This window comes from Labeo rohita, chromosome 10 (genome assembly GCF_022985175.1).
Source record: "Labeo rohita strain BAU-BD-2019 chromosome 10, IGBB_LRoh.1.0, whole genome shotgun sequence".
Lineage (NCBI taxonomy): Eukaryota > Metazoa > Chordata > Actinopteri > Cypriniformes > Cyprinidae > Labeo > Labeo rohita.
In genome coordinates this window covers 26153322-26171895 of record NC_066878.1, presented here as the reverse complement: position 1 = coordinate 26171895, position 18574 = coordinate 26153322, and the positions used below count along the sequence as shown (strand labels likewise).

The following is an 18574-nucleotide window of genomic DNA, read 5'->3' as shown; positions in this document are numbered from 1 at the left end:
TAACATTTTTGTAGTACGTTTATTAATTTTATAAAATGCATAAAGTATTTTATTTAATACTGAATTAATTTTACAAATTTAAAAAAGTTATTAAAATTTTTTTTTCAAAAAATCTTTCAGGATTTGACATCTTTTTAACTTTCTGAATTAAAAGTTTTGTTTTTGTTAATTATAATTAATTATTTTTATTTTTTTTATTTAATTGTTATTTATAAAATTTAATAAAAACATTTAGTTGCAAGGTTAATATCACGGGCATGCTGTCATGCATGAGTAGATTTTGGACATCAAGTTTTCTGACTGTATTCATTGGTTTTATCCATAGACCTCCAGTGCCTTTGCCGACTCAAGACGGCAGCGTCTCCAGCTCCAGCGTGTCGCTCCGTGATCCCATGAGGCAGCGCTACTCGGTCACATGGCATCCTCGCCAGCCCTTCCTCATCGTGTCTGACGGCTACATGGTGACTGTGCTCAGGATGAGCGAACGGCCGTCCGCTGCCGCCATCATGAGCGCCGCCCTGCTGGACGCTGCTCAGGGACTGGAGGACGTACGGAAGGCCCTGGGCTCATCTCAGGTCAGGAGGGGATGGTATTTATTGTTGTGTTTTATTGCTGTTAAGATGGTTGACTAGTGTTTTCTGGGTGTTTCAGCCTCAGTTCAGGTCCAGGCTGGAGTCCATGTCCACGCTGATGTTCACAGGAAGTCTACTGGCTCTTAAAGAGAAAGAAACACCGCTGTCTGCTCTACCTCTGTACCTGCAGGATACAGGAGACCTCACACAATATACTGAGAGAACTCAGGTGAGCCAATGTCAAACACCTTTCTGCATATAAAGGTCATTAAAGAAAATTTATTAACAAGCTGATGGCAATATGATATGAAGTTAAAACAATATTAAAAAAAAAAAACCTCCCTACAAACCCAAAACCAAACAACAAATGAACAAAAAAGAAAAAAAAGGTCTGTTTTGTGGCAGATAAAATGACTGTCATATTTTTAACCTTTTTTAAAATAATGATTCAGAATTTTGTTTATATATACACACTATTTTTGACAACTCAATAACATAAAATATTTTTTAATTCAAATCTTTTATTTATATAATTGTATTAGTTATACAAAGTGTATAATTTTAATTTTAATTAATATGTTTTAAGTTTATAATAAAAATGTACAATAAAAGTACATTCAGTAAAGACATTATTAAAATAAACATTACTTTTTACAGTTTTTATTATAATGTGATCAAATATGGATTGTAAATATGTATTTTTTTTTTTTTACAAATACACTCAATAACAGTTTCAAAATATTTTTTTATAAAAATTTTATTATTTTTACTTTATTTATTTTTTTTTTACTTAATTGTATATTAAGACAACATTTTAAAGGAACTATTATATATATATATATATATATATATATATATATATATGTGTGTGTGTGTGTGTGTGTATGTATGTATGTATGTATGTATGTATATGTAAGTGTGTGTGTGTGTGTATGTATTTTTATTTATTTATTTTTTACAAATCCACTCAATAACAATTTCCTAATTTTTTTTCTTTTATCAAAATGTAATTATTTTTATTATATAAATGTTTTTTGTGGAGCTATTATATAATTATTTGTACACATTTAATACAATTATTTAAAAATAACTTTTACAAATAATTACATCCATTAAATGCCTTATTAAAATAAAATGACTTTTTATCATTTTAGTTATAATGTTGTGATTAAATGTGTAAAAAATTTTTTTTTTTCCACAAATACACTCAATAACATTTCATTAATTTTTTAAAATTAAAAATTTAATTTTTATTTTATCATTGTATTAATGTAAATATGCACACATAAAAAATGTGTCACGTATAATAAAATAATTTCAAAATAGCTATTGCAAATAATTACAACCATTAAATGCGTTATTAAAATAAAATAATGTTTTACAATTTTTGTTATAAAGCTGTAGTGATTAAATATATGTATATATATATATATATATATGTGTGTGTGTGTGTGTGTGTGTGTATGTACACTTAATTGTATAAGAGCTTTTTTTAAAGAAACTATTAACTTTTACAAATAATTTAATTAAAATAAAAATGTATTGATTACATTTATATATTTATATTTATTTACTCTCTCTCTCTCTCTCTCTCTCTCTGTTTTTTTTTCTTTTGCTTTCTGTAGGATGAGGAAGACCACGATTCTGACGAAGCTCCGTACACCTGCTCACGCATGGAAGACGGAGGCAAGCTGGAGTTTGCGTCTATGTTTGATACTCTTCACGCTCAGACACAAACGCGTCCAGAGCCGTCGTCCTCGGGTGTGCAGGAGGATCTGAGCAGGGTTCACAGGAACCTCACGAGAGCCTGGGCTCTGGGCGTTTCTCTGGGCGGCTCCATGGAGCAGAGAGAGCGTCTCCTCAAATACACCGTCCTCTGCGTCGCTCGCCTCATAAACCTTCTCCGGGTCAGAGACTCAGCCGGCAGAAAGAGCAGAGGCACGTGGGTCACTCATGCCCTTCACACCCTCAGGACGCTGCTGTCCTTCTTGCCGTGGGACGCCACACGCACCGCAGGTCGCGGCTGTCTGGGTATCGCCGTAGAGCTCGCCAGATGTTTTGTGGACATCTTCCTCCCACTTTCGTCAGCAGATGTAGCACTTTCCTCCCAGAACTTCAATGCAGCACTCGTCGTCCTTCAGCAAGCGTCTCGCAGTGTGGATCGCACCTACAGCCTCCCGCCTAGAGCATTGCATCATGGGGAGGATAGCCAGCTAATATATTCCTCTGACATGTTTTCTGTCCCACTGTTACAAGAAGATGCTGATGCTGAGACAGGAGCACAATCAGCACCTTCTAATAGGTACTTGTGACTTTTTGGTCTACTTGAGTAATATGTTTTTCCTAACTAGGGTTTTTAGTGGTTGGTGATGTGATCAAAACCCTGGCATTAAGTGTTGACCTGCAGCATGAATGCTTACTCAAATGTCATACAATACTTAGCAACATCCCAGCATACTAAAACTACTCAGGATAGTTTTGGCAACACCCTAGCGACCAACCACATCACACTAACATCATGGCAAGCACTCCTCACAAAATTATTACAATATTTTTTGTTTTGAAAACAATTTTTATTAACATTTTTATCATTGTATGTATTTACATATTTGTTTTATTATAATGAATATTAATTGATTAATTTAAATGTATTTATTTTAATTTATTAATGTATTTCATTTAAATTATTTAATTTATTTTATGTACTTAAAGTTCATTTTAAATTCATTTATTTTTATATATTTTTTCTATTAATTAATTAAATTTTAAACATTTATTTTAATTTATTGTTTTTATTTATTCCTATTTTTCAATTAATTACATTAACTTTTAATTAAATAAATGTTTTATTTATTTAAATAATTCATTTAAATGTATGTATTTTTTTTATTGTAATTAGTATATTTACAAATTAAAATAACACATTAATTTTTTTAACATATTTCCAATATTTATTTTAGTTTATTACATTTATTTATTTTTATTTATTCTATAATAATAATAATAATTAGTATTAAATACTTTTATTTATTTATTTAAATTAATTAAAGTGAATTTATTTTTATTTCCATTTATTATGTTCATTACTGCATTTATTAATTAAAATAACAAATAATTATTTATATATTGACAGTGTTAAATAAATAATAATGATTTATATCTTTTTTTTTATTGTGTTTACTTATTTTAATTAATGTAAATATATTTTTATTTTATTTATTTATTTACTTATTTTAATTGATTTTCATTATTAATTTTCATTATAGAATTTATTTCCATGTATTTATTTTTGTAAAATTATCAAATTTTAATTAATTAAATAATTCATATTTATTTTTTATTTATAATACCTTTTACTTGTTTTTGTTGATTTTCATTTATTTATTGTAATTTACTTCCATGTACTTTAACAATAAATTAAATAAGTCTATTCATTCATGCATTCATTCATTTATTTATTTGTTTATTTCTTATGTCAAATTTGAGAAAGCACTTTCTGTTGTGTTTTTCAGATTGGTGGTCATTTGGCGTGAGGTGTACAGAAAGGCATTGTGGTACCGGGAGGAGTTACGTCACCGCAAGGGCGTAAAAAATGAGCTGGAGAAGATATCACTTATTATACCTCAAATCCAGCAAGCTTTACAGTCATCTGGAGAACGTCTTGAGGAGAGCCACACTCTGCGTAGTTTCAGTGGTGAGCATGAGCAACCATAACAGAAGCATCTCATATTACCATTAGATTATAATAATGTGTTGCTGTCGTCCACCTGCAGGTGAACAGCACTTTATTTCAGGAGAATATACAGAGTGTGTTCAGGTTTGGAGGGCTGAACTGAGGGCAGAGAGACAGAGAGGTCAGTCGCTGTTTTTAATCAAACTCTCACGTTAAATGTCACGCGTCACTCACTTTATCCGTCCTGCGTCTCACAGCAGGTCCAATGACGTGTTACCTGGAGACACGCTGCCGTCTGGCTCTTCTCTACGCGCTGCTCTTCCAGTATCGACTGCGAGAGGCTCAAGGTCTGTGTGACCGTCTGGCACGTCAGTTACAGACTCATGCAGGACGACAGCAAGAGGAAACAGCAGGTAGGGTTATTATTACTTTAGGGTTATTAACAAGTGGACACAATTTCAAAATAGACAAATATTAGTCAGATTAATTATATAAAACTAATGCTGAGTCCAAATACGCCTACTTCTAAACTGTATAGTACACAAAAAACAGTATATGATAAGAGTAGTATGTCAAAATTCATGTCATACGTAGAAGTATATATACATGCTTGTATATACTTTTGTTAACGGATTTTCAAACCAAATGTGGTCATTTTTTCAAGTTTCATAGAAGTTTATTTTTCAAGTTTTTCGTTAATTCGTTTTTCATAAAAAAAACAGTAAAATCTATTGCATGTTTTTTTGTTTTTTGTTTTTTGTTATTGTATTCACAAACTCACCAGAAACATGTTAGAAACATGCTAGCAACATGCTAAGAAATGTGTCAGCAACTTGTTAATCAAGCTAGAAACATGTTACACGTAACATGCTAGCAACATTAATCATGCTAGAAAAATGTTAGAAACTTGCTAATCATGCTAGAAACATGTTAACAAGAAACATGTTAACATTATGTTAGAAACATGCTAGAAACATACTAACAACATGCTAATCATGCCAGAAACATGTTAACAACATGTTAGCAACTTTCAAATCATGTTAGGAACATGCTAACAACATGCTAATAATATTAGACACATGCTAGCAACGAGTTAATCACGTTAGAAACATGTTAACAACATGTTAGCAACGTGCTAATTATGTTAGAAACATGTTAGAAACATGCTAGCAACATATTAATCATGCTAGAAACTTGCTAATCATGCTAGAAACATGTTAACAACATGTTACCAACTTGCTAATCATGTTAGAAACATGCTAGCAACATGTTAATCATGCTAGAAACTTGCTAATCATGCTAGAAACATGTTAACAACATGTTAACAACTTGCTAATCACGTTAACAACATGTTAACAACATGTTAGCCACGTGTTAATTATGTTAGAAACATGCTAGAAACATGCTAACAACAAGCTTATCATGCTTGAAACATGTTAGAAACATGCTAGCAACGTGTTAATCATGTTAGAAACATGCTAGCAACGTGTTAATCATCTTAGAAACATGCTAGCAACATATTAATCATGCTAGAAACTTGCTAATCATGCTAGAAACATGTTAACAACATGTTACCAACTTGCTAATCATGTTAGAAACATGCTAGCAACATGTTAATCATGCTAGAAACTTGCTAATCACGTTAGAAACATGTTAACAACATGTTAGCCACGTGTTAATTATGTTAGAAACATGCTAACAACATGCTTATCATGCTTGAATCATGTTAGAAACATGCTAGCAACATATTAATCATGCTAGAAACTTGCTAATCATGCTAGAAACATGTTAACAACATGTTACCAACTTGCTAATCATGTTAGAAACATGCTAGCAACATGTTAATCATGCTAGAAACTTGCTAATCATGCTAGAAACATGTTAACAACATGTTAACAACTTGCTAATCACGTTAGAAACATGTTAACATGTTAGCCACGTGTTAATTATGTTAGAAACATGCTAGAAACAGGCTAACAACATGCTTATCATGCTTGAAACATGTTAGAAACATGCTAGCAACGTGTTAATCATGTTAGAAACATGCTAGCAACATATTAATCATGCTAGAAACTTGCTAATCATGCTAGAAACATGCTAACATGTTACCAACTTGCTAATCATGTTAGAAACATGTTAACAACTTGCTAATCATGCTAGAAACATGTTAACAACATGTTAACAACTTGCTAATCACGTTAGAAACATGTTAACAACATGTTAGCCACGTGTTAATTATGTTAGAAACATGCTAGAAACATGTTAACAGCATGCTTGAAACACGTTAGAAACATGCTAGCAACATGCTAGCAACGTGTTAATCATGTTAGAAACATGTTAACAACATGTTACCAACTTGCTAATCATGTTAGAAACATGCTAGTAACATGCTAATCATGCTAGAAACATGCTAGAAACTTGCTAATCATGCTAGAAACATGTTAACAACATGTTACCAACTTGCTAATCATGTTAGAAACATGCTAGCAACATGCTAATCATGCTAGAAACTTGCTAATCATGCTAGAAACATGCTACCAGTTTGTTAATCATGGTAGAAACATGCTACCCACATGCTAATCAAGCTAGAAACAAGCTAGCAACTTGCTAATCATGCTAAAACCATGTTAGCAACATGCCATCTATCTGTATATCTATCCATCGTCTCTTCCAGACTGTGTTGCCTTCAAAACATTCAAACATTTAACCTTTTAAAACTACTTTAAACTTCAAACTATTTCAGACTGAAAACCATTAAACTTAAAACATTTAAAACTTCTTAAACTTTTTAAACTTTCTGGTCTGGCTTTCTCAAGCCAACTTAAAGTTTGTCTTGACTCTTGACAAACTTTATCAAGTTTATTTCTGTGATCAAAGCTGAATTTTCAGCATCATTACTCCAGTCTTCAGTGTCACATGATCCTTCAGAAATCATTCAGATATGCTGATTTGCTCCTCAAGAAACAGTTCTGATTATTATCAATTTTGAAAACAGTTGTTCTGCCCAATATTTTTGTGGAAACCGTCATACATTTGACCTTTTTAGGATTCACAGATGGTTATAAAGTTTGATTTGACATGAAGTTCAAAAGAACAGCATTTATTTGAAATGTAATCTTTAAGTCTTTATTGTCATTTTGATCAATATAATACATCCTTCATGAATAAAAGTCTTAATTTTTTTTCTTTGTGATAGAGTAGTGCATTTCTAGATTGCTGTTGTAAGCGTCACTAACACTATAGCGAGGGGTCAGTAACAGATTTCTACTTGTAGATGAGCTGGTGTTTGAGGGTCCGGTGGGAAGTGAAGCGGCCTGTGCTGTGGTTCAGTCTCTGGGCAGGTTTATGGCTGCATACTTCACCAACCAGCCGCTCTGCATACTTCCTCCACACAATGTGGACGTGCTGCCACCTCTTCACTTACCACATGGTGAGTTCAGGACAAACAATATATGAATGTGTACTGTTTCTGCAAGCATGAATTGGATTGCATGAAAATTGTAATATACAGTCAGAGCACACTGCATTATATGCTGTATCCCAAAATGAGATGCATTGCACTTGATCTTCCATGTCAAATGTAACAGATAAACCTGAGATGTTTTATTTATTTTTTGACTTCAAGTTCAAGTGCAGAAAATTGCCATATTTGTTCATTAGATGATGACCGGATACACCATCTGAATTAATGCAATGATGAAATGATATATTATATTAACTTATTTATTTGTTTATTTATTTAATTGTATTTTTAATAAAGCTGAAACCTACAAATTAGAAATGTTGCCACAGCAACTCACTGAAATAGGTTTACTAAAATCACTAAAACAAGAACTGGAAAAAAAAAAAAAAAAAGGTAAATATAATGACTAAAAAAAGCCCTAAAAATAGTAAAAATAAACTACATGAAATTACTAAAATTAAAGTGAAAACATAAGATATATTAAACTTAAATTTAACTTGGAATGAGAAATGTTGCCTTAGTAAATAACTGAAATAAATAAGTTGTTGTTAAGTTGTAAAATTACTAAAACTGAAATGAAAATAAAGCTTTAAAAATAATAAAAATGACAAAATTACTAAAACTACTATTAATATTAATATTACTACTATTAACATTGCTAAATTAATATTAATACTGAAAATATAAAAATAAAATCTTTTTAAAGGTTAGGTTTATATAATATTATAGAAATAATACTAAATTAACACTGAAATATGAGCATAAAATGTAAACTATTTTAATTAGTTGCCATGCAACATTTTTAATTTTCATTTAGGTTTTTTTAAATTCATTTAGCTGTTAAGTAGTAAAATTACTAAAACTAAGACTGAATTATTCAGAATTATTAAAAATACAATTAATATGAAAACTGAAAATTTTAAATATTAATAAATACAATAAAAGTGTATATAAATAATTCTTAAAGCTGCGGTCTGTAACTTTTTTTTTTTGTGTGTGTGTTCATAATTTACCGAATTTCTATAATAAGTGAGTACATCATGAATTTATTTTCCTAACCGTGTTTTTGGCTTATCCTGAATACGTTTTTGTATTTGGACTAGGGCTGTCAGTTGATTAAAATTTATAATGTAATTAATTACATTATATTTCGATTAATTAATTAATCGCGAAATAAATTTGACTGTGAAAATAACCACAAAAGATTATTTAAAACTATTTTGTGTTAAATGAGAAATTATCAAGTAGTCATTACAGATTGTAGCTTTAGAAAGAAATATTTAGTTTGATTCAACATAGAAGATAATTTGAGAAACATCTCAGTATTTTTTGTTCATACGATGAAAGTCATTGGTAACTAAAATGGCTTTGTTACCAAAAGTCTTCAAAACAGTTAACAATGACAGAATGTAAATTTGTTTTTATTTGAACTGCTAGAGTGACAAAAGTTACGAACCACAGCTTTAAATTACATTAGTGACAACAATGTTAGTCTGTATTAGTGTTAGTCATACTATTACTACAAAATGATACAAACTGATATGCTAGTTTCTCATATAGCTAATAAATCAGTGTATGATTGATTAGATCATGTAATGAACTGAACTGAATTGATTTTTGTCTCACAGATGGTGGTGGACGTGTGGTAGAGTTGTGTCAGACTCGTGTGTCGCTGTCGGTGCGCTCCGAGCAGCTCTCGGCGGTGTGGACGGTGGATTACGCTCTGGAGCTCCTCCTGCTGGGTGGCCTGATACCCGAGGCCGCGTGGATGGCACTGCGTCTGGGCGACTGGAAGATGGCGGCCACCCTCGGCCTGGCCTACACCAACTATTGCAGTGCACATTTAGACATGAGCAGGTTTGTTGCCAGCATGATGGTCTGGTACACTGTCGCTTCAGATGTTTTCAGTGATGTTTTTGTATTTCTCAAGCCTGCGGTGGAGAGAGCTGCACCTTCCCACTGAGCTGAAGCCTGCAGTGATATTCCAGGATCAGCTGGAGATGTTACTGGGCCGAATGGTTGGGTCTGAAGGAGATGCTAACACAGGTAAAAATGTGACATTTATAATCAGGGTGAATTATATGATGATAATAGTAACTGACACTGAAAACGTAATAAAATATTAGTTTACAGCTCATTTGCTACATGTTCGTTTCTCCATTAGGCACAGTGGGTGTTGAGGACGTGGATCTGGTTCAGATGTCTGTGCAGGAGATTCTGAAGGCGTCTGTCATGGCAGAGGTGGATGTCATCTCTCAGCCTCTCACACGGCTGCTGGACGCAGCCAAAGAGCGTGCGGCATCACTTCCTGCTCTGATTCCTGCTGCGTTCTACCTGCCTGCTCCTCCTCTGTACTGTCCACAACCTTCACCGAACACACAGGTAAATCACACACAGAGACAGCCGTCCTTCACGTCTATCTCTGTCACATCTGTCTCATCTTCAGCTGTGTGTCCATCTCCTCAGGACTCTGTGAGAGATGCAGCTCTGGTTTTGGAAAGGGAGTCTCGCTGTCAGGTTTCTGGGCTGGTTCAAAAGGTTCTGATGCTCTTCAGGGCAGCGCACAGCTCTCGACCCGCGGCGCAGTGGTACATCAGCAGCCTGCATCGCTGCAGACACTTACTGCAAAAGGTGTGTTACCCATACCTTACCGAATTAATTAATGATTACCTAGCATTTACCTATCAGTTACTTAGTAACCTTTATCTAACCAAGTTAAATATAAAGGTTACTTGCTGACTAGCTAACTAAATAACCAACCAAGTAACCATCTTAACTAATTAACATGTTAGTAGTTTTTTTGGACGGGTACCATTATAATGTCTTATAATTCTTTGGCTGTTACTAACCTTTATCTAATCATCTTAAATAACTAGCTAGCAAACTAACTAACACACCAACCAACCAATGAACCAACTACCTAATTAACATGTTAGTAGTTTTTTGGACAAGTCTTAAAATTCTTTGGCTCTTACTAACCTTTATCTAACTAGGTTAAATATAAAGGTAACTAACTAACTAACTAACTTACTTGGACATGTACCATTATAATGTTTTAGTATTCTTTGTGTGTTAATAAACTTTAACTAATCAGGTTAAATATAAAGGTTACTTGCTAACTAACTAAATAATTAACCAACCAACCAATTAACCAGCTACCTAATTAACATGTTAATAGTTTTTGGACAAGTACTATTGTGATGTCTTAGAATTCTTTGGGCGTTACTAACCTTTATCTAACCAGGTTAAATGTAAAGTTACTAACCTTTATCTAACCAGGTTAAATGTAAAATTCTTTGGTTACTAACCTTTATCTAACCAGGTTAAATGTAAAGGTTACTTGCTAACTGAATAACCAACCAACTAACCAGCTAACTAATTAACATGTTATTAGGTTTTTGGACAGGTCCAATTGTAATGTCTTAGAATTCTTTGGGCGTTACTAACCTTTATCTAACCAGGTTAAATATAAAGGTAACTAACTAACTAACTAATATGTTAGCAGTTACTTGGACATGTACCATTATAGTATCTTAGTATTCTTTGTGTGTTAGTAAACTTTATCTAACCAGGTTAAATATGAAGTTTACTTATTGACTAGCTAACTAACTAACCAACCAAGTAACCATCTAACTAATTAACATGTTAGTAGTTTTTTTGGACAGTTACCATTATAATGTCTTAGAATTATTTGGTTGTTACTTTATCTACTCAGCTTAAATATAAAGGTAGTATAATAGTATAATGTAGTATAATGTGATATAAACTATAGTTTAATTATAAAACAAATGAATTATAAAGGTAACTAACTAACTAACAAACCAACTAATCAAGAAGTAGTAGTAGTTTTTTGTTTTTAAAGTACCATTGTTATGTCTTAGAATTCTTTGGCTTCTAGTTAGTACTAGTTTGGAGGTTGTTTTAAGAATCTTGATGTTTTCTGTTGGTAGATCAAGAAGAAATCATCTGAAACCAAAGACGAATTTATTCCTGATGGACTGAAGAAATTCTCCACTCATCACGGGTTCTTCCAATCAGGGCCCAGCAAAGACATGGACAGCGTCACTACGCAAATCATAAGTATGTTTAATTTAATTAGCTGTCTGAACTTTTAGTTTGGTGTCTATGTGAAGCTTTGTGTGATTTTTCTGCCTTCGTTCAGTATGTTTCCGTGAGTTGTGTGCTCTTTGCTGGATGCTCCATGTGAGGGACCAGCTCAGCATTTCCTGTAGAAGGTACCAGGCTGCAAGGCAATGGGAGAAAGACACCCAGGTGTGTTTAAAGAATTAATGTATAAGTGTTTCAGAGATGCTAGGTGTGTCAATCAATATTTTGTCTTTCAGGTCAGTGACACAAGTGTGTCAGGTCTGTGCGTAGAGGCTCTCTGTTGGGTGTGCCGTCTCCTGCCGTTCAGCCGTTTCCTGAATGCAGAGGAAACCTTGCAGGACTTAGTGCTCAGCCTGGTGTCTGAACTGCCACCCAGTCGTGTGGTAATGTACATCATTAATCTAAACTTAAACTCGTTTAGGATCACTTATGGCTTGTACTGTAAATTTATCATTGTCTTTTTGTATTTTAAAAAGTGAAGGTTACTAACTAACTAACTAACATGCCGTTGTAATGTTTTAGTATTATTTGGGGGTTAGTTAAAATCCTTATTTCACCTGGTTAAATAAAGGTTACTAACTAACTAAAACTAACATGTTAGAACTTTTTTGGGCATGTAGCATTGTCATTTTGTTTAACCAATTTAAAAATAAAGGTTACCAACTAACAAACTGACATACACGTTAGTAGTGTTATGGACAAGTGCCATTGTAACGTCTTGGATTTCTTGGTGAGTTAGTTACTTATCTTTAATTATAACCTGGTAAATAAAGGTTACTAACTAACAAACCAACAAACTAATAAACATGTTAGTAGTTGGACATGCACCGTTGTACTGTCTTAGTTTTGTTTGGAAGTTAGTTGGTAATCTTTATTTTAACAAGGTTAAAAGAAGGTTATTAATTAACTAACATGTTAGTACTTTATTTGGCCATTGTAGCATCTTAGACTTTTTTTTGAGTAATCTTTGTTTAACCAGGTTAAAAATAAAGGTTACTTACTAACTAACTAACTTACTAACATGTTAGTAGTTTTTTGTCAGTTACCATTGTAACATCTTAGAGTTTTTTGTGAATAATGTTTTTTTTAAACCTATTAATTTAAGGTTACTAATTAACTAACTAATAAACATGTTAGTACTTTATAGGAAATGTATCATTGTACTAATTTAGTATTATTTGGGAGTTAGTTAGTAACCTTTATTTAAGTGGGAAAAAAATTAAGGTTACTCACTATTTAACTTATCACTTATCACTTATGGTATCACATATCAAGTTACCATTATAAAGTCAATGTAACCAAATTAAAAATAAACATAATAACTAACTAACCAACGTATTAGTAGTTTTTTTTTTGACTACCATTGTAATGTCTTAGTATTTTTTGGGAGTTAGCTAGTTAGGTAGTTGGTTTGTAATCTTTATTTTTAGCCTAGTTAAATTAGGGTTACTAACTAACAAACCAACTAACTAATAAACTTCTTTGGAGTTGGACATGTACCATTGTACTGTTTTATTATTGTTAGGAAGTTAGTTGGTGATTTTTATTTAACAAGGTTAAAATAAAGGTTACTAATTTACTAACAAGTTAGTACTTTATTTGGCCAAGTACCATTGTAACATCTTAAAGTTCTTTCTGAGTAATCTTTATTTAACCAGGTTAAAAATAATGGTTACTAACTAACTAACTAACTAACCAACATATTTAGTAGTTTTTTTGACATTTACCATTATAATGTCAGTTTTTTGGAGGTTAGTTAGCTAGTTAAATATAAAGGTAACTAACTGACTAATATATTAGCAGTTACTTGAACATGTACCATTATAGTATCTTAGTATTCTTTGTGTGTTAGTAAACTTTATCTAACTAGGTTAAATATAAAGGTTACTAACTAACAAACCAACTAACTAATAAACATCTTTGGAGTTGGACATGTACCATTGTACTGTTTTATTATTGTTAGGAAGTTACTAACTAACTAACTAACCAACATAGTAGTTAGTTAGCTAGTTAGTTGGTTAGTAATCTTTTTTTAACCTAGTTAAATAAAGGTTACTAACTAACTAGCTTGCAAACATTACTAAGGTATTACAATGGTCCAAAACCAGTTGTATAAACATTAGTCTAACCGAAATAATCATATCTGATCCATCATTGTACCTTCACGACATGTTTTGTAGCGCCTCACCTGTTCAGTTGTGTTAAGTTTGTTTCATTTCCTATCTTTAGACAGCAGAAACTCTAGCCAGAGTGTTTCCTGATGAGGCCGAGTCTGTTCGTGTGCCTCTGCGGGAGAAGTATCAGTCACTGGTGCAGAGACTGAGACCTGTGATAGTGCCAGACACCTCGATAACAGGCAAGAGCTGCTTTAAGGAATAACTCACCCAAAGCTATCTTTCCTTGTTTTGTTAAGAAAGCAGAGCCATCTGGTCAGTGCGTCAGCACCTAACCAGATGTGCTTATGTTCACAGATGTGCCACCAGGAAGCGAGAGGGAAGATGAGGGCAACGATACCATGATGATTCTGATCCAGGATCAGCTGAGGCAGCAACGCCGGGAGCTTCGGCGCCTGACAAAGTACCTTGGAGTACCAGAGCCGTACCTGTGGGAGAGGGAGGAGGAGGAGGACAGGGGAGGTGCTGCCTCCATACTGAAGCGCCTTTCTCTGGGTACTAGTTTGAGTGACAGCACGCTGACGGACTGTGGGCGCCCCCTAGTGTACAGTGAAGGAGACACGGCAGAGACGCTGTCAGAGCCTCTTTCCCCAGAGCTGCAGACCAAATCTGCACACAGGTAACTCTGCTAGTGTACTGCATAGTGTATACTGCTACTGTTTTTTTTTTTTTTTTTTAAATAAATAGCATGTAAAACAGTATGCATGTGTTGTATACTGCACATTGAGGCAAATGTAGTAGGTCATCCACACTGTAAAACAATGATTTTTTTTTGTAAATAAAACTGATTATTGGAGTTTTTTTTTTTTTTACAAGAAAATACTATTTCAGTCTTTGTACTTCAAAATTTCACATTTAATTCAATGCGTTTATTGGTAATTATTTATGACCTTTTCTGAGTGAAAATTGTTTCAAAGTAAATCCATGTAAATTTAGTGCTTAGTATTCTTCAAGAGTTAGTTAGTAACCTTTATTAAACCGGGTTAAAAATAAAGTTAACTAAGTAACTAACTAAGGTATTAATAGTTTTTTGGATGTGTACCATTGTTTTTTTTTTATATGTTTTTTGGTAGTTAGCAACCTTCATTTACTAGGTTAAAATAAAAGTTACTAACCTACTAACTAACATGTTAGTTTTTGGACACATGCAATTGTAATGTTTTAGTGTTCTTTTTTAGTTAGTAACCTTTATTTAACTAAATAAGGGTTGCTAACTTATTAACTGATTAACATTTTAGTAACTTTTTTGGATGTGTACCTTTTGTAATATTTTAGTGTTTTTGTGATTTAGTTAATTATATTTATTTAACCAGGTTATAAAGGTTACTAACTAACTAACTAACTAACTAACATAATTACCATTGTAATGTTTTAGTGTCCCTTTGTTAGTTAGTAACCTTTATTTAACATTTTAAAATAAAGGTTGCTAACTTATTAACTGACTAACATGTTAGTAGCTTTTGTGGACATGTACCTTTCTACTATATTAGCATTCTTTGGGAGTTAACCAGGTTATAAAGTTTACTAACTAACTAAAGAACTAACATATAGTAGTTTTTTGTACATTGTAATGTGTAGTATTCTTTGAGAGTTAGCTAATAACTTTTATTTAACCAGGCTAAAATACAGATTACTAACTAACTAACTAACTAACATGTTAGTAGTTTTTTGGACATGTACATTGTAATTTGTAGTGTTCTTAGAGAGTTAGCTAGTAACCTTTATTTAACCAGGCTAAAATAAAGATTACTTACTAACTTAAACTAACTAACTAACTGTGTTAGCAGTTTTTTGAACTTGTATTGTTATAATATTTTAATTTTCTTTAAGAGTTAGTAATTCTTATTTAACCAGGTTAAAATAAAGGACACTAACTTACTAACATGATAGTAGTTTTTTGGATACACACTGTTGCAGTGTTTTAGTGTTCTTCAAACTGTTAAAAAAAAAAAAGGATGCAAACCTATTGACTGACTAACATGACTAACAAGTTTTTTGGATGTGTACCTTTGTAATATTTAGAATTCTTTGGGAGTTAGTTAATAACCTTTTATTTAACCAGATTATAAAGATTACTAACTAACTAACTAAATAACTAACTTGTTAACATTTTAGTAGTTTTTTGGACACATACCATTGCAGTGCTTTTTTTTAACTTTATTTAACCTGTTTAAAATAAATGTTACTAACTTATTAACTAATTAACATGTTATTAACATGTCAGTAGCTTTTTTGGACTTATACCTTTGTAATATTTTAGTATTCTTGGGGAGTTAGTTAATAACCTTTATTTAACCAGGTTATAAAGGTTACTAACATGTTAGTAGTTTTTTGGACATGTACATTGTAATATTTAGTATTCTTTGAGAATTAGTTAGTAACATTTATTTAACTAAGGTAGATATATTATATTACATTTATATTCTCTTCTCAGTATGCATAGTGCATGCTTTGAACATTTTGATTAGTGGGCCGTTTTGATCTTATTGATTACTTGTTTGAAAGAGTTTGAGCAAATGACTGTATAAATATGGTAAACATTACCTCTTCTCTTGTGTTTGTAGCTCTAAGATAGCAAAGTTTCTAGATGCACCAGTGAAATCAACACAAGACAGAAAAGAAGATAAAAGATCCTGCTCAGTGGAACCCAAAGCACACGAGTCGACCGTACCCACAGTGGGAACCTGGGAGTTTGAGCTGGAGGATGAGGAGTACATGCTCTTCCTAGATTTATTCCTCAGCTACATGCTGGGAAAAGACAGACTGGATGCAGAGGAGTCTGAACTGCCTTTACTGAGTAGCTTCTCACAACAGCTCCATACTAGAGAGCTGCACTCAGCGACCTTTGACATGCTGACCACTCTCAAACGGCGTCAGAAGGATCGTAAACATTGCACACAATTACCATTCTTTTATGCCGGTCACTGCTTCCGAACTCTCCCGGTTACACCTGAACCTCCGGCGTCTGTCAATCCGGTTCTGTCCGACACGCATGCCGCCACATCCCCTTGGGCTCTTCCTGCACTCCGTACTGGGAAAAAACAAGGTCTTTTCAGCCTTCGTCAAAACGCTATGTTAAAGTCCAAAGATGTTAAAGTGAATTCAGTTGGCTCAGACGGCGAGTCCACGTCCTTTAGGATCCTCCCGCAGGCTGAATTAGATGTTCAGATGGAGCTGGACTCCTCGCTCGAGGCCCGGTTTCCTCAGCTGGCCCGGCTGCTGGAGTGGATGATGCGCTGGGCCGACAGACGGGTTCTGCTCTCTCAGCCGATCAGAAAGACACCAGAGGGCACCAGTGATTCGGTGGTCATCAGGGTCAAAGCCTCGACCCCTGCAGTGCTGACAGCGCTGGAGCTGCTAGAGAGGCGGTACAGCGCCGCCCTGCTGGGAGAAAACTCAGATCACTCCCATATTGAGGTAAGGTTGCATTTTGAGATGTAGTGCTTTAAATGAAATTGTGTTATAATATTCTTAAAATTAGAATAAATGGGTTGTCATGTGCCTATTTTATTTTTAATGGGTCACCATTGGCAGTGCAAAGTCATTTCAAAGACAAAAACTGTTTAAAAATGGTACAAGTGTAACACTGGTTATTCTGGTTGTAAAGTTTTTGTTAATTGTGCAACAGGACCTGCATTCTAATTCCGATCTAACATTTTTTTGTAAAAGAAGCAAACAAAATTCACTAATGGATCATGCCGTAATATATATATATATATATATATTATGTCATGATCCATTAGTGAGTTTTGTTTGCTGCTTTTACAAAAAATGTTAATATATATATAAAATATAATATAATATATACTATATATAATATATACATATATACAAAATATATATATATATATGTGTGTGTATATATGTATGTGTGTATACATATATATATATAATGTATGTATATATGTATTTTTTTTTACATTTCTGAATTTTTTTGTTAAATAACATTTGTTATATTTAAACAATGAGAGTAAATAATAAATGACAATAATAAAATAAATATTTATATTTCTTTGTGGCCTCACATAAACATAAGTGTTATTTTAGTATTATTTATATATTGCATATAGTGTTTATTAATATTTTAATTAGCTTTCAATATTTATATTTTTAATTCTCATTCTCTTTAGACATTTTGTGGTTTATTTTTTATATTACTGTTTAGGTAAAATATTTTTTTTTATTTCAGATTTGTTTTAGTTTTTAATTCAGTTGTAGTTTTTATTTTTTATTTCCAATTATAGGGCCCTGTAAAATCAGTTTTTTTTTTTTTTTTTTTTTTTTTTTTTTTTTTCCAAATTCAGTTTTTTCTGTTTTAATTTAATTTTTAACTGTTAAATTAAAAACTATTAAACAAAAGCATGTCTAATTAATTTAAATAATGAAACTTACACAATTTAACAGCAGTTTATTAAAAGTTTAATAAGAATTACATTTTTAAGGCCCTATGAAAATCATTTTTTTTTCTTTTGACAAAATTCTGTTTTTTGAATTATTTTTCTAAATTCCACAGTAATAGTTTCATTAAATAATTAATAATCAAAAGCAATAATATTTAGTAGTTTATAATCAAAAGCATCTCTAA

General features: G+C 32.6%; 1 protein-coding gene across 2 annotated transcripts in view; it reads left to right on the top strand.

The window, feature by feature from the left end:
* The window catches only part of cplane1 (ciliogenesis and planar polarity effector 1), a 62204-nt gene that overhangs the window by 11355 nt on the left and 32275 nt on the right, over positions 1 to 18574 (top strand). For both annotated transcript variants that reach the window (XM_051120491.1, XM_051120490.1), the window contains exons 10-26: positions 326 to 575; positions 652 to 801; positions 2198 to 2874; positions 4085 to 4266; positions 4346 to 4426; positions 4503 to 4658; positions 7520 to 7675; positions 9337 to 9565; positions 9639 to 9754; positions 9873 to 10090; positions 10175 to 10339; positions 11659 to 11788; positions 11871 to 11980; positions 12052 to 12198; positions 14045 to 14171; positions 14287 to 14608; positions 16554 to 17406. In XM_051120491.1, the coding sequence (XP_050976448.1) occupies positions 326 to 575; positions 652 to 801; positions 2198 to 2874; positions 4085 to 4266; positions 4346 to 4426; positions 4503 to 4658; positions 7520 to 7675; positions 9337 to 9565; positions 9639 to 9754; positions 9873 to 10090; positions 10175 to 10339; positions 11659 to 11788; positions 11871 to 11980; positions 12052 to 12198; positions 14045 to 14171; positions 14287 to 14608; positions 16554 to 17406 (4069 nt within the window). The remainder of the gene's footprint in view (positions 1 to 325; positions 576 to 651; positions 802 to 2197; positions 2875 to 4084; positions 4267 to 4345; positions 4427 to 4502; positions 4659 to 7519; positions 7676 to 9336; positions 9566 to 9638; positions 9755 to 9872; positions 10091 to 10174; positions 10340 to 11658; positions 11789 to 11870; positions 11981 to 12051; positions 12199 to 14044; positions 14172 to 14286; positions 14609 to 16553; positions 17407 to 18574) is intronic.